This window comes from Colossoma macropomum, unplaced genomic scaffold (assembly GCF_904425465.1).
Source record: "Colossoma macropomum unplaced genomic scaffold, Colossoma_macropomum, whole genome shotgun sequence".
NCBI lineage: Eukaryota > Metazoa > Chordata > Actinopteri > Characiformes > Serrasalmidae > Colossoma > Colossoma macropomum.
In genome coordinates this window covers 41,385,596-41,401,660 of record NW_023494785.1, presented here as the reverse complement: position 1 = coordinate 41,401,660, position 16,065 = coordinate 41,385,596, and the positions used below count along the sequence as shown (strand labels likewise).

The 16,065-nt window shown below is 38.2% G+C and overlaps 1 protein-coding gene across 1 annotated transcript; it reads right to left on the bottom strand.

Annotated features, from left to right (window-relative positions):
* Positions 1 to 6,755: 6,755 nt before the first annotated feature.
* On the bottom strand, positions 6,756 to 14,642 carry LOC118824688 (hemicentin-2-like). The gene is made up of 6 exons (XM_036595042.1): positions 14,262 to 14,642; positions 13,988 to 14,011; positions 13,023 to 13,271; positions 11,810 to 12,088; positions 9,232 to 9,498; positions 6,756 to 7,475 (listed from the first exon to the last, which is right to left on the bottom strand). Exons 1-6 carry the CDS (start codon positions 14,299 to 14,301, stop codon positions 7,372 to 7,374), a joined length of 963 nt encoding a protein of 320 aa, XP_036450935.1. The 5' UTR covers positions 14,302 to 14,642; the 3' UTR covers positions 6,756 to 7,371.
* Between the last annotated feature and the right edge of the window lie 1,423 nt (positions 14,643 to 16,065).

Genomic DNA, 16,065 nt, shown 5'->3' with positions numbered 1-16,065 from the left:
TTACTACTCCTGCTACTGCAAACCCAATTCCAAAAGTTGGGACAGTATCTGAAATACTAATAAAAAACAATACCTCAATACCATGATAGAGCCTGACTGTTGAACTTTACACTGGTAACAATCTGAATGGTCCTTTTATTCTTTGGCCTGGAGAACACAACGTCCATTATTACCATAAACTTAATACACAATACACTCAAGCAACAATACACCACTTTTCCACTGTGCATGAGTCCATTTCACATAAGCTTAAGCCCAGAGAAGTCGGCAGCGTTTCTGTATGTTGCTGAAATATGACTTCCACTGTGCATAGTACAGTCTTAATTCACAGTGACGAATAGGGTTTGTTGACAACAGTCAAGAATTTCTGAGCCCATGCGGTGATGCCCATCACAAAAGCCGGTTTTGAGGGATTGAAGGTCACGAACAAGGGTTCTTTAGTAAAGAACAAGGGTTCTATATAGAACCACGAACACTCAAAGAAACCTTTGCATGATTAAATAGTTCTTTTCATGATGAATGGTTCTTCAAATTGATGGAGAATGTTCTATAAATGGTTCCATATAGAACTTTTTTGAAAAGGGTTCTATATAGCACCAAATACGTTCTTCTATTGTTACAAGCTTGACATTCTAACAATAGAAGAACCCTTTTTTGGTGCTATATAGCACCCTTTTCTAAAGGGGTTATATATGGAACTGTCTACAGCACATTCTGAAGAACGCTTTCACAATGCAAAGAACTATTTAATCATGCAAATGCTTCTTTGAGTGTTTAGAGCTCTATGTAGAACCATTTTCTTTACTAAAGAACCCTTGAAGAACCATCTTTTTTAAGTCCATTGACCTCCATTTTTTTTTTATAACAGTGGGCAGCACCTTAAAATGAATATGACAATGAAAGTTGTAAAATGTGGACGACATCTACACTCGAACCAAAAGTCTTGACACCTCAACCTCAACAGTTCTGAATGTCATCATGACTGACCATGTAAATGCCCATATTGAAGTGCTGTACAATCTAATCAGCTGCATATTTGCACAGTCCTGTGTTTGACATGGTTCTGTGTGAGATCACTAAGTACGTACGTGAGTTATGAATGTACGAACTGCGAACATCAGAAAAGATCTCCCACCTGTAGTAATGAGTCAGTGTTTCAGGTTCCTTTTCTATTACACAGAGCAGGTGGTCAGATCTGTGGAAATGGTCAAATATTACTAATATTTGCAGCAGATAAGATTTAAGAAGTCACAGTTCTTTAGCCTTAAAGCCTAAAACCACCTTAGTCTCAGCTTTCAGGGCTGTTTCTTAAAGACCTCCTTGCATTCCAGGCATATTAATTTGTATGCAAGAATAAAAAATGGATTGACACTTAAGTTTAATAAGTGTAATAAATGCAAGATGGATAATAATAAAACAGTAATTAATGATATACATGGGAATCTTTAAACAATGAAATTGTCTCTACACTGTAAATTATTGCCAGGACCTCACAGTATTTACTCTGCTTTTTTACAGTAAAATACTGTATTCGTCTTTTTTTTCTGAAATCAACTCTTTTTCTGTAATGAGGTTGATGTTGAGTTGTACCAGACAGCATTATGGGGTATGACCTGATGTAGCTGAGAGTGAAAAAGGCATAAACATTTTAATAAAAACATTCTGATTCTGACAATTCATGTTTTAATGTTTTAAAAACTTTAAAAATTTCGCCCTTTTTTTAAATGAATTTACTGATATACTGAGGTGGTCAAAAAGTGTCATTATTTAAACGGGTGTGTTAACTTATTTTCACTTATAAAATAAACAAAACATCATTTGACCAGGGGCGCCTAAACTTTGTCCAAAACATGATTAAATCTGTACTTTGATTTTGTTTTTAATTTTATTTCAGTCGATGTTTTATCTTTTACTTTAAACTAAATCTTATGCACATTTTTCAAGTCATTCTATTGTATTTAAGTTTGCAGTAAATTAACTGGTTATTGAGTCGCGTTACTTTTACAGTTACGTAAAAAGTCGCAAATATAAAAATACAGGGGAATACCATATTTTAATTACAGAAAATTACTGTAAGTTTACAGCAGAATCAAGTTACATCACAGTAATCTTGTGGTGCAGGTGGAGTCATAGTATGCCGTTATTTTACTGTAATTTTTTTGTTAAAATGGTACAGCATATTACAATACAAGTAATTTACCATCATTTTACTATAAATTTTTTTTAAGTCTATACATAAACACTAAGTGAAGATGAGATATGAGATATGTTCTTTTGCACAGGCCACATTTTAAGTTTTTTTTTCCATCCAATATGTTCAATTTAGCAAATGAACACTAACTGTGTGTTAAAATGTGCAGAAATGTCTTCTCTGTAGAGAATGTGTTCACTTATCTACACTTAGAAAATCAACTAAATGTCATTCAGGAGTGCCTAAACTTTTGCACACGACTGTATGATATATGATATTTTCGCCACTATTCAGTGTGTCCACTCTTTACCTTTATTACAGCTTCCATACTTTCAGCTTTTGAAAGAAATCTACAGGGATCTCCAAAGTTCAGTCTTGGAAGTCGGTTACATTTTCTGCTTCTCACAATGCAAGTAATCCCAAACACATTCAGTGACCTCGAATATCTCCTCAGAAACATCTCCTGAAAATGAATAACTTGTACTTAATGGCCGCTTTGTCCGGAAATTAAATAAATAAAGGGGTCTCAGACTTTTGCACAGTACTGTACACAGCACGTACTGCTCATAAACTAGGCAGCCAGTTGCTATTTGTAATGATGGCTTGAACCATTATGCAATAGTTTGCTTAAAGTCTCCAGAGTTTGCAAAGACTGACTCACTCACTCATCTTTCCTGGCTGATGTAATATTCTGTGACAGTTGCGGAATTTTTACAACAATTTTTCTCCTCAGCTGTCAATCCGAGCAGACGGAGGCCTGAAAAATGGCACTGCTAATGTACCTTAATGTCCAGCTAATTTGAACCCAGGCAATAAAAAACTACATACCAATACACAATATGGGTTCAGCTGTAAGTGAACTAAAGTAAACTCACCACTGTCCATATCTGAAAGGGGAAATCCACTGATTTTTCAAAAACGTGTACCTAATTCAGTGGTTGAGATATAAATGGAGTCATTTAGGGTGGTTTGGTGTGAAATAGTTCAGCTTTCTTTACAGTGGTGCTGATAGGAGCCAGGGGTCGCCATGACTACAACAAAAATATAGACATTTTATTTACTATTCAAAACCACCAAAACCAACCAACACGAGTCTTCTGATTTTGGCCCAATCCCATTTCACCCCTCACCCCTACCACTTAGCCCTCCGTTTTGTGCGTTCACGTCTAGGGGGTAGGGTGTCCTGATTTAAGATAGAGGGGTGGGGTGAAGTGTTAGGACTACATGACCCTCCAAACGGAGGTTTTTCAGAGCGACTAGCCAAACAGAGTGTTATAAGAAAAAAAAGAAAAACCAGCAAGATGGCTGAACAAGAGACCAAAGAAACCCACAAATGTGAGAATTAAAAAATTACAATAACTACTGTATTATCTTTTATTATCTAGATTTATTATCTAGTTTAATGTTGTATTTTATGTATTATGGTCATTTTCTTCATAACAAGCATAAAAAATCGCTAGTAGTTTGCTGATGTCTCAGTAGCAAGCCATTTAAGGTGGAATGGTTAAATTTGTACAACAATCTTCAGCTTCATATCCCTGAAGAATTAGGGGTGGGCGATAATAAATCATTGTCATCTCCCCTCTTTAAAGGCATGCGAGGCCCTAAATTACTAAAGCCCAGCAGCCAGGCTGCCAGAGTTGCCAGAAAGTTTTATATACAAGTTCAGTGTCATAAACAGTGTCTGTGTTTCAGAAATAACATTTCTGAATTACACAAAATGTCGATTTTTCGTTTGGGCTTGTTATTCTGATGGGAAAAAATATGCTTATTTTCCAAAATCTTGCAGATTTCACATACCTAATTTTAATATCTACTACAGTAGAGAGTGGAATCCATTGAAATATTATCACAATATCACCCAACTTTATACAGCATCATCTGCTGTAACTCGTGAATATATATAGGATTCTACTTTGAACAAAATGAACAGAAATATTGAATGATTGTGGTTTGGAATGCAGGATTATTTTAACATAATTCAATAATTCATTATTTTAACATAATTTGAAAATATGTGTTGCCCTTTTACATCGTAGGTACATTCATGATGAATAGACCAAAAGAAATGACCCAAAATGACCTGGAAAAAAGTCTGGTTCCATTGACTTACATTAAAAGTAAAGCATGTTTATATATATATAAGTCAGTAACATGTTACTTGAACCCTGCTATGTGACAGCATAGCATAATATATATATACATATACATATATATATATATATATATATATATATATATATATATATATATATATGTATATGTATTTTACATATATATTATGCTATGCTGTCACATAGCAGGGTTCAAGTAACATGTTACTGACTTGTTTAAAGGAAGAAATCCCCCTGCAGATGAAACTAGAAAAGACGATGTTTACATTACACTGCAGTGTGTGTTCCTCATTGAGATGGTCCTGTACTGGTGTTTATCTGAAGGATAGCTCTACCTGCCTGCAGCTTCTTTTGTTAGTCAAATGTTGTTGACAGTGCACACAGAGCCCCTCAGCACAATTTAAAAGAAGACATGTACACATTTTTATTCATTCACTGAAAGGCTGTTCTTATTACTGCACTCTGCTTTAGCTTTTCTTTCTGTTTAATACATCAAAGTGATACGAACTGAACTGATATGACAGAAACACTGAAATGACATCATGAGAGTGAGTTACGTATGCTGTGTAACAGTAAATGATTAACCGCTGTGTGTACATTTCCCAAACCTGCACACATTTAGCAAGAGGCTCAGTTTTACTGCTGTTGGGACACGGTGTGTCTGTCTGCCTTCATGTGGATCAAAAAGTCTTGGTGAATAGAGGGACCCAAAGAGAGAGACAGTATTATCATCAGAAGGAGTGGAGAGCAAACAGTGTCACGGCGTGCTCTCTGATAAAAGCCCCGCCAGGGGAAGGGCTCACATTGAACATTTTACTGAACAGCGTGGAATTTTCCAACACGTCGTATTTACATTTAGACCACAAGATTAGAGCATGAGTTAGAGGTGTGCTGATCTGGGAGCTTGTGTTGGACGATAAATGTATTCGAATTAATAATATTTATAATAAAGAAACAAGACTAATTGCTTGGACCCCTAATACTACTACTACTACTACTACTAATAATAATAATAATAATAATAAAAATAATGAAAATACTTTCTTAATATAGCACCTTTCTCAGATCCAGTGCCACATTACAACATTAAAAACAGACAATATAACAAAATGGAAAAATACATTTCGGACACAAAAGAATAATAACCTAAAAACATGTTATTTGGACACCGCTTTACAATACAACAATGACTTTTTGTGTATGGTTTAAATTTAGAGTATTAATAGCTTAATAAATTAATAAAGGTGATAAACATTTTAAAATCAATAATAACAACAGTTATAACACTTAAAAAAGATGTGTATATATATATATATATATATATATATATATATATATATATATATATATATATATCTGATGAAGCTGACAGGTATAATGATAGAGAAGAAAAGATCAGTAGCCAGCAAACAGTGAAGATGAATGTGGGCTCACTATTTGGCAAGAAACAGGTCACTGTTGCCGTTTTCTAAATGTTTTTTAAGTGTTTGTGATCTAATTTATCGCTATTGTCAGAATAAAAGCTTGTATCTCCATTTTTGTCGATTTTCAGTTTTTGCCATAATTTGAAAATGCCTGTTGCTCTTTACATTGTATGTAAATTTCATGATGAATGGACCAAAAGAAACGGCCCAAAATGACTTGGAAGAAAGTTTGGTTCCATTGACTTACATTAAAAGTAAAGTATGTTTTTTCCTTCTCCTGTAAAGTTACCGTTTTGGAGATACGAGGTTTTTTTCCGACAGCAACGATTATGCTAATAATAAAGAAGCCACAGGCCTGAAACTAGCACAATTAATGTTCTCGGACTACAACACCCAGCATGCCTTGTGCAAATACGTTATATATCTACTGTGAATTCTCTCAGTGCATGATGCACTGATGTTGAGGGTAAAGAAGATAGACATTCTGCATTAGCCAGCTAGCAGAAACAAATCTAAACACATTCCAAACAGCCCACCTTTGAGTATCTTGTAGCTTTTCAAAAGTTTCTCCCACCTTCATCTTACATCATCAGAAGGGGGTTTTGTAATCTTCAAACCAGAAAATCTCACTCTCGGGACCACCATGTGATCACGTGTGAGGCGAGGGGGCGTGATTACAACGGATATAGCTGTGGCTACATTTTTCATTTTGGTTGGCATACTCCTTCAACCCTACCCCTAAAAAAGATGCTTCTTCAAGGGTTCTTTACTAAAGAAAATTGTTCTATATAGAACCATGGACCCTTATATTATACAAAGGGTTCTTTGCATCATGACAAGGTTCCTCAGATTGACGGAGAATGTGCTGTAGCTGGTTCTATATAGAACCTTTTTGAAAAGAGTTCTATGTAGCACCAAACGTTGTTGTGATGTCAATCTTGTAACAATAGAAGAAACCCTTTCTGGTGCTTTATAGGACCCTTTCCAAAAAGGTTCTATACAGAACCATCTACAGCACATTCTCCTTCAGTCTGAAGAACCTTGTCACGATGCAAAGAATCCTTAAATCATAGGGTTCTTTAGATGTCCATGGTTCTAAATAGAACCACCATCTTTACTGAAGAAGTCTTTTTTAAGAGTGTAGAAATTGTGAATAAAGAAAATGGCATAATTTGCAAATGTAGGAGTTCTGAACTGTTTGCATCACTTTTTTGCACTAGTTTGATGAAAGATGTTCTAAGTTTTGAAGAATTAAAGGTTTGCATAGTTTTGGAGAAAGACATTCTATAGTTTGGGGACAGATCACTGATCACCAGCTGATTTCTGACCCTTTGAAAAGGTCACTGAGGTGTTCTCCATGTACAGTAAAGTAAGGCCAGACATTTGTCAAGCTTACAACAAAATAAAACATAACAGGACAGGCAGTCTTCTCATTTGTAGGGGGTCGCTCTGGATTAAAAGGACTTCTGGGGTCTTTATTTCTTTCTGCACCTCTTAGAGCAGAAATAAACATGCAGGCTTTGAGGATTTTTGGGTGAACAGTAGGGGGCGCGTTCTGTACTGGAGTAACTCCTCTAGGATGCAGCCCTGTAGCATCGTGATGCCCTGCACTATTATGATGCCTGGTTCTGGAGCTCCCCCCTCAGGCCAAAGCAGAAACGAGCATCAGTAGAGTGGCACTGATCACCATGGCGACACTGGGCCTGGCAGAGATGGCATTGCTGGGGCTGGGGCGTGGCCGCGCCTCTGCGAAACACAAACACGGAACATTCACCTTTTACTCAACAGTCTGATTCCAGCTTCACTTTCATAAATACACAACTTCATAACCGTGACTGAAAATTCATATCAGCTACTGAATAAATCATAGTAGTTACTAAATAATTTCTATTAGATACTACAAGAAATATAGAGTAGGTTATAGTAGATACCTGAATAATTAATATTAGATACTGACTAATTTACAGTACTTAATGAAAAATTAATAGTATTTATTGAATAATTTATAGTAATTACTGAATAATTAATAGTAGTTACCTGAATAATTAATAATAGATACTTACTAATTTATAGTATTTAATAATAAAATGGTATTTACTGAATGGTTTATTGTAATTATTGAATAGTTAACAGTAGATAATAAAAAAATATTTGTTACTGAATCATTTCCAGTATATACTGAATAATTAATAGTAGTTACTGAAGAAATTGTAATATATATTGAATAATAAATAGTACATATGAAAAATGTATTTTAGCCACTGAATAATTTTATAGGAGCTACTGAATACTTCATAATAAATTCTGAATAATTATGGTAGTTATTGAATAAATCATAATACATACTGAATAACTAATAATGCATATGTGAAAATTAATTGTAGTTGCTGAATAATTTTTAGTAGTTACTGAATAATTTGTAGATTTGTTACTGAATAATTCATGGCAGTTACTGAATAATAATTAGGATTAAGATTAATAACTCAGTAATAAGCCTGGATATCAAGTAGTGGTCTACATCATTTACATATTATTTAAACAGTAGTTACAAAACAGATAGATAGGTTCGGTGGGGCCTAATGTGGTTTAAATGTATCCAGCACTTTAATGGATTTCTGCATTTCTGCAACTCGCCACAAGATGGCAGCATAATTTTAGGTCAGAACCTCAGGCTTGGTCACTGAAATAGTGGAGGGTCAAGCTCTAAAACAGGGGTTAGGAAACCCTGGAGTCCTGGAGGCCTGGTGATTGTCCTGCTCAAACACACGTGTATCAATTTATCAGTTAATTGCCAGGTTTGGCTGGATTAGAGCAGAGAAAACACTGTCAGGTCCTCATTTCCTCACACCTGTTCTAAAATGTTAATTTTTTGTGCTCTGAAATGTTAATTTTTATACAATATACTATACACAGATTACACAATGTACTATATACAGTTTGCACAATATACAATCCCTTCACCAGTTACAATCTCTCTTAGACTATAAAGTAGCCAGTTCAATGTGTCCTCTTAACCACCAGGTGGCAGCAGTGTTCTGGCTATCTGGCCTAAAAGTTCTTACAGATGAGCCTCTACTGTCCACTAGGTGGCGACACTGGCATGTTACTTCTAACCACACAAGCTCAGGCTCCTGTCTAATTGAACAGAGAGAGGCCTGTTTACCTGAAACTGAATCTGTGAAAATCACATAATTTGTAGTTCGTTTTTGGCAAATTCCATTAAAAACATATTTTTCAGGTTGTTATATCTACTGTGCATGTGCATGTCTGGTAAAGGCCCGAGGACACCAGGCTCCTTTATGACTGTTTCTATCGTTTGTACTCTGACTCGGGTAAGATGGGGTCACTGTGATAAGCCTGGCTTCTTCCTGCTTAGGCCTCAACCAAGAAGATGATTGGCTCTTTTTATTGAAGGGCAGGGCTTCCAGTAATCCAGCTGCCATGCTGAGCGCTGTAAACCTGTGAACGGCTTCCCCCGCTGACAGTCTCAGCTTGTACTCACCTATAACAGTCACAGGTACGGACACCTCTCCAAGCTTGCCCGCTACTGGGTTAAGAGCAAGGCAGGTGAAAACCTGGGTCTGTCCGAGTTCAGAGGGAGTCCAGCGGATCTTTGGTCCATCTGCGATGAATCTACCCTTCGGAAAGCCGGTACGCAGCGCCCACTGTACAGTGCAGCCCACCCCACACTCTGCACTGCATGTGTACTCAGTCTCAAAGCCCAGTTCAGCACTTCTCGGCCCAGTCACGCCCACTTGAACAAAGCCAACTGCGAGAGAAGATCATGGTTAGCATTAGCACATAGATAGGCTTAAAGCTTTGGCTATGCTGCTCAAGATAATGCACAATAACATCACTGATAGAAAATACAGGCCACGCGCATTTATGAGAAGAATTAAGATGTATCAGAGACGATAAACCAGACCTGCACAATTTTTCACTTACCCCAAATGAAATCAATCAGCCAAGACACGTTTGGTGTCCAAATTTTGATACGAGGCTAACATTGCTAACAAACACTAGAAGTCAATAGTCACCGAAATCTCTTCTGTAAATACATCCTCAAAACTTCTCTCAATCCACATCCATATTAACAAAGACTTGTTAATATAGTTTTGGACACAATATGACTTACTGTAAACTATAAAAATAAACAAAAAGATCAACAGTTATTTATATAGAAAACAACAGAAACTGCAAAGGTAATCACACAAAGAGGAGCTGGGTATTCAACAAAAGCGGCTTCTGTTCATTTTAATATTTTAGAAATTGAGCAAATTAGATTTTTTGCAAAGTATTATTACAGTTGAGAAAAGTTTTGGGGATGTATTTATACAAAACATTTGGGTGACTATTGACTTCTAGTGTTTTAACAGTGCAAAAACTAAAAAGACAGAATACAAACACCAGACATAGTTTGGCTGATCGATTGCAGTTGGGGTCAGTGGAAAACTGAGCAGACTAGATTTTTTGTCAAAGTATTATTTCAGTTGAGAAAAGTTTTGGGGATGTATTTACAGAAAAGATTTGGGTGACTATTGACTTCGTGTTTTAGCCCGATAGCTCTAGTGCAAAAACTAAAGAGACAGATTTCGGACACTAAACATGTTTTGGCTTATCGATTGCAGTTGGAGTAAGCGGAAAATTTAGCAAATTAGATTTTTGCCAAAGTATTATTTTAGCTGAGAAACGTTTTGGGGATGTATTTACAGAAAAGATTTGGGTGACTACTGACTTTCAAGTGTTTTAGCCTCATAGCTCTAGTGCAAAAACTAAAGAGACGGAATTCGGATGCCAAAACTGTTTTGGCTGATCGATTACAGTAAGTAAGTGCAAAACTGAGCAAATTAGATTTTCTGACCAAATTGTTCCTTTAATCATAGTGTTAAATACGTCCATTTTTCCTCTGCTAACAGTTACACCTTTCACAGCATGACGCTATTTCTTCACACCCTCAGTCTGGCTGTTAACCATTACAGCAATACTGGCCTTTCCAGTACTGATATCACACAAAGCTGAGCAATATGCAAATGAGCCCTCTAACCAATCAGAAGTCAATGAGAAGTCATGATGGATAAAGCTGTCTGTGATGAGTGGGGGAGAAGAAACATGATGTTATTAGTTAATAATATTTTAACATTAACTTGATTGAAATATATGATATTATTGGTTAATATTATTTAAAGTTATTAATATTTTTACATTATTTTTATAGTAAATTATCTAGCATATTATATAGTCTATATGTGGTACAATAATATGGCATATTATAGTTTATTGTAAGTAAAATGATCTGACTATATTGGCAGATAATTTTGCTTGTTTGAAGAAATATGCATTAAACAGGCAAAATGATCTGCCAATACAGTGAGATCATTTCACTTAATATAAGTACTAAAATGATCAAATCTATAATAAATAATAGTATAGAAAACAATCACAAATAAATGTTTCTCTGGATACTTTGTTAGCCCCTTTTACCCTGTTCTTCAGTGGTCAGGACCCCCATGGACCCTCACAGAGCAGGTACTATTTGGGTGGTGGATCATTCTCAGCACTGCAGTAACACTGACGTGGTGGTGGTATGTTAGTGTGATGCGCTGGTCTGAGTGGATCAGCGCAACACACGCTAACAACCTCAGTGTCACTGCTGGACTGAGAATAGTACACCAACCAAAAATATCCAGCCAACAGCGTCCTGTGGGCAGCGTCCTGTGACCACTGATGAAGGACTAGAGGATGACCAACACAAACTGTGCAGCAGCAGATGAGCTATCGTCTCTGACTTTACATCTACAAGGTGGACTGACAAGGTAGGAGTGTCTAATAGAGTGGACAGTGAGTGGACACAGTGTTTAAAAACTCCAGCAGCACTGCTGTGTCTGATCCACTCAGACCAGCACAACACACACTAACACACCACCACCACGTCAGTGTTACTGCAGTGCTGAGAATAATCCATCACCTAAAGAGTACCTGCTCTGTGAGGGTCCATGGGGGTCCTGACCACTGAAGAACAGGGTAAAAGGGGGCAATAGTAGTATTGTTGTCTATATCATGTAGCTGTTTTTCATACTTACAATAAATCCAGTAGCCCTTGCTTATGACAGCAGCACTTCCATTAAGGACTTTGCACCTGTACTCACCACTGTCCTTAGCCTCCAGGCTGCTAAAGGACAGCGTGGTGTTGTCGGGGGACAGACTCATCCTGGAGTTTAAGGTAAGAAGTTCAAAACCCTTAAGCCAGATTATAGTGACTGGTGGAGTGGCGCCATCACACGTCAGCTTGAACGAGCGGCCCACTTTAGGCTCCCGGTTAAGCACCGGCTGATCTTTTGACGGCCTCACAGAAATGGGATCTGTAAGAGGATAGAGCGTTAAGTCACTGTCTCGCTGCCTTCGCTTTGTGCGTTAGGCAGAGGGGAAAAAAAGGACTGAAATGTCTTATTTGAATAAATGTGAAAAAAATTAAAGACCAGTCCAATCAAATACAGCCATTAAGTACAAGTTATTCAAGATATTATTGAGATTAGATATAAAATAATCCGCCTGCATAAGGAAAAAAATGATTAAGCTACAGAGAAAATGGGGCTCCTAACAACCACCTGGAAGACCTGGTCGACACCAAAACTGCCCCCATCAGATAAACAGCACTTAAAGCTTTCATCTCTGAGAGAGAGGAGAAAATCAAGCTGCTTCAGATCTGAAAACATCCACAGGTGTTTCTGTCCATCCTTCCACTGTGAGAAGACGACTCAGCGCTGTGGGTCTGAAAGGATGTGTAGCTGATCAAGAAGAACCTCACTGAGAAAAGGAGACGGACACATCAAACAAAGAAGCTGAACGATGGACTGACCACCCCAGAGTCCAGACCTCTACACCACTGAATGTGTTTGATTACTTCAGAAAATGATCAACCAGCTTCTAAGACTGAACTTTGGAGGCGTGTCTGCAGATTTACCTGAGAAACTGAAAGTGAGCCTCTTGAAAAGAATGGACGCTGTAATAAAGGTAAAGAGTGGACACAATAAACACTGAAACACTTGATATCATTTTCAGTTGCTGATGCTTCTGTGTAATTTTTCCTGATGCTGTAAAATGAATAACTTGTACTTAATGGCCGACGGTGGATTTCCTAGTCGTTTTAATGACACTATCACTGGGATAAGTCTACGCCAGCAGCGCACTGTAAGAGTAGCTATAGACTAATTCATTGTTGTCTATCTCGGCTCTTGGGCCAGTGTAATTGAATTAAAGGCCATAAAAGGACTCCAGTCTGGAGGCGTGTCTTACTTATCACTGTCACTGATATGACCGTGCTCTCAAAGTTCATTTGCTTTTCATCTGACACTAGGCACGTCAGCGACACGACTGTGTTCTCGCCGTTAGTAGTCAGAGTAAACGTGCTTCCATCAACAGTTTGGCCTCCCACGATCCAGGAGTAATGACAGAGTCCCGTGCAGAGAGCAGAGCACTCGTACAGGGCGTCCACTCCAGCTATCACCTCCTCAGGACCGGAAATCTTCACCTTCTGGGGTTTACCTACAAAACACACACACACACACACACACGCACACACACACACACACAGATTAACCTCAGAGCTCAGGATCTCACAGACTAACACACATCACACTCACCACCCTGACTCTGTTTAAGAGCTTTAATACGGCCTGTCGATCAAACTTCAGCTGATGGACGGATGGACTGACAGACAGACAGACAGACAACAAGAAAGTTATTCAGAGAGAAAGACAGACATGCAAAGACAGATAGACAGACAAATGATAAAGATAGACAGGCAGACAGATATATAGACAAAAAGAGATATATACATATAGACAGACAGAAACACAGACAGACAGAAACAAAGAAATACAGATATACATGTAAACAGATAGACAGACAGACAGACAGACAAACAGGGTTAAACAGGCAAACAAACAGATAGACAGACAGGCAGACAGATAGACAGGTAAGCAGACAGAGAGATAGGGATAGATAGGCAGACAGACACATAGACAGATAGATAGGCAGATAGGCAGACAGACAGATAGACATATATATATATAGATATAGATATAGATATAGATATATATATGTATAGATAGATAGATAGATAGATAAACAGACAGACAGACAAACAGATAGGGATAGATAGGCAGACAGATAGGTAGACAGAGAGATAGGTAGACAGAAAGACAGACAGATAGAAAGCTAGTTAGCTACCTAGCTAGATAACAAACAGATCAACTCACCTGCAATAACCACTTGCAAAAGTCCTGAAGAAATACATAACAGACGTCTTATTATTAAGGTTATAACAGGTTATTTTGCAATATATTAGAATATATTTCAGCTATTAACCATAGAGTGAATGTAGAAATGTGCTGAACAGACGATTTAAAATACAGTACAGAAACAGTGTCTGTTTGCTCACCATTCATAAAAACTCTTATTAAAAAAGCTAAACAAACAGGTCTGTACACCAGAGTGAGGAGTGATGTCAGAGGGAAATCGGAGTCAGTTTACCTGTAATTGCCAGGAGCAGGTTTAAGTATGTTAAGCTCATTTTGAATCCAGCTCCGTCTCCAGTCCTTCTCTCTTTTCCTGCTTCTTAAGAGTCCCATTAAAATAGCTTCAGAACTGCGTGAAGCAACAGGACGTTCAGTGGATTCCTGGATTGTGTCACATATTTTGACATCATACAAAATGACTTTTGGGGAGTTTGTGCTGCAGTTTCAGCCTCTACTCTTCTGGGAAGGCTTTAGACTAGATGCGGGAACATTGCTGTGAGGATTCTGGGGGGCTTTAAACCCATCAGGCCTATGCTTGTCACTGGGCAAGGTGACCTTCGGCTGACAGGCAGTCAATGTGCAAAATACAGGGGGTCCTGGGGGGTTAATTAATGTCTTGGACCCACTGAATGTCTCAAAATCAAAATGAAACTTTATTGTCCTGATTGAGCAGCCAATGCTGGACTAGCGAACCAACAAGGGACCCCCCCAAATAATTTATTTCATACACTGTGTCCAGCCGCTCCAGAGCATCCCAACAGAAGAATAGCAACAGGTCAGAGTAAAGCACAGAGGGATTTTAAAAGCTTCAACATCGTACAGTTTCATCAGCTGGAACTTCCTTCTCCTCTGATTCATTTTTCCTGTTGAGCAAACAATTACAAAGCACATGCTGAAATAGGAGAAGTTCCTGGGTGAGAACAGAGGACACGGTGTGACCTTCGGCTGTGAACGCTCACCACTGTGTGTTTTTTTTTTAATAAATGACACGCCATAACTGAATGCGGCCTGTGGCATGAGTCAGAAAAAGCTCTACACTAAGGCAAAAGGTGCTGATATCATATCTCATGATCAGTGACCTTGCTTATCGTTACAGTTTACTTCTGCTGACCGTGAGAAACAAAGAAATACTCCTCTGTCTCTGCTCTTTTCACAATATTACTGTAACTATTACAGATGCAACAATGCCGATACTGGTATTGGGGGTATTGGCCCGATACCGTGCTCATATACTTGTATTGGGGGTATTGGCCTGATACTGTGCTCACATACTTGTATTGGGAGTATTGGCCCGATACCATGCTCATGCTCATTTACTTGTACTGGGGGTATTGGCCCGATACCATGCTCATATACTTGTTATGGGAGTATTGGCCCGATATCATGCTCATATGCTTGTATTGGGGGTATTGGCCCAATACTGTGCTCATATACTTGTTATGGGAGTATTGGCCCGATATCATGCTCATATACTTGTATTGGGAGTATTGGCCTGATACTGTCCTCATATACTTGTATTGGGGGTACTGGCCCGATGCCGTGCTCATATACTTGTTATGGGAGTATTGGCCTGATATCGTGCTCATATACTTGTATTGGGGGTATTGGCCCGATACCATGCTCACATACTGGTATTTTGGGGATATTGGCCCGATACCATGCTCGCATACTTGTATTGGGAGTATTGGCCCGATACCATGCTCACATACTGGTATTTTGGGGATATTGGCCCGATACCATGCTCGCATACTTGTATTGGGAGTATTGGCCCGATACCATGCTCATATACTTGTACTGGGGGTATTGGCCCAATACCGTGCTTATATACCTTTATTGGGAGTATTGGCCTGATTCTGTCCTCATATGCTTGTATTGGGGGTATTGGCCTGAGACCGTGCTCATATACTTGTATTGAGGATATTGCCAGATACCGTGCTCATATACTTGTACTGGGGGTATTGGCTTGATACTGTGCTCATATACTTGTAGTGGGGGTATTGCCAGATACGGTGCTCATATACTTGAACTGGGGGTATTGG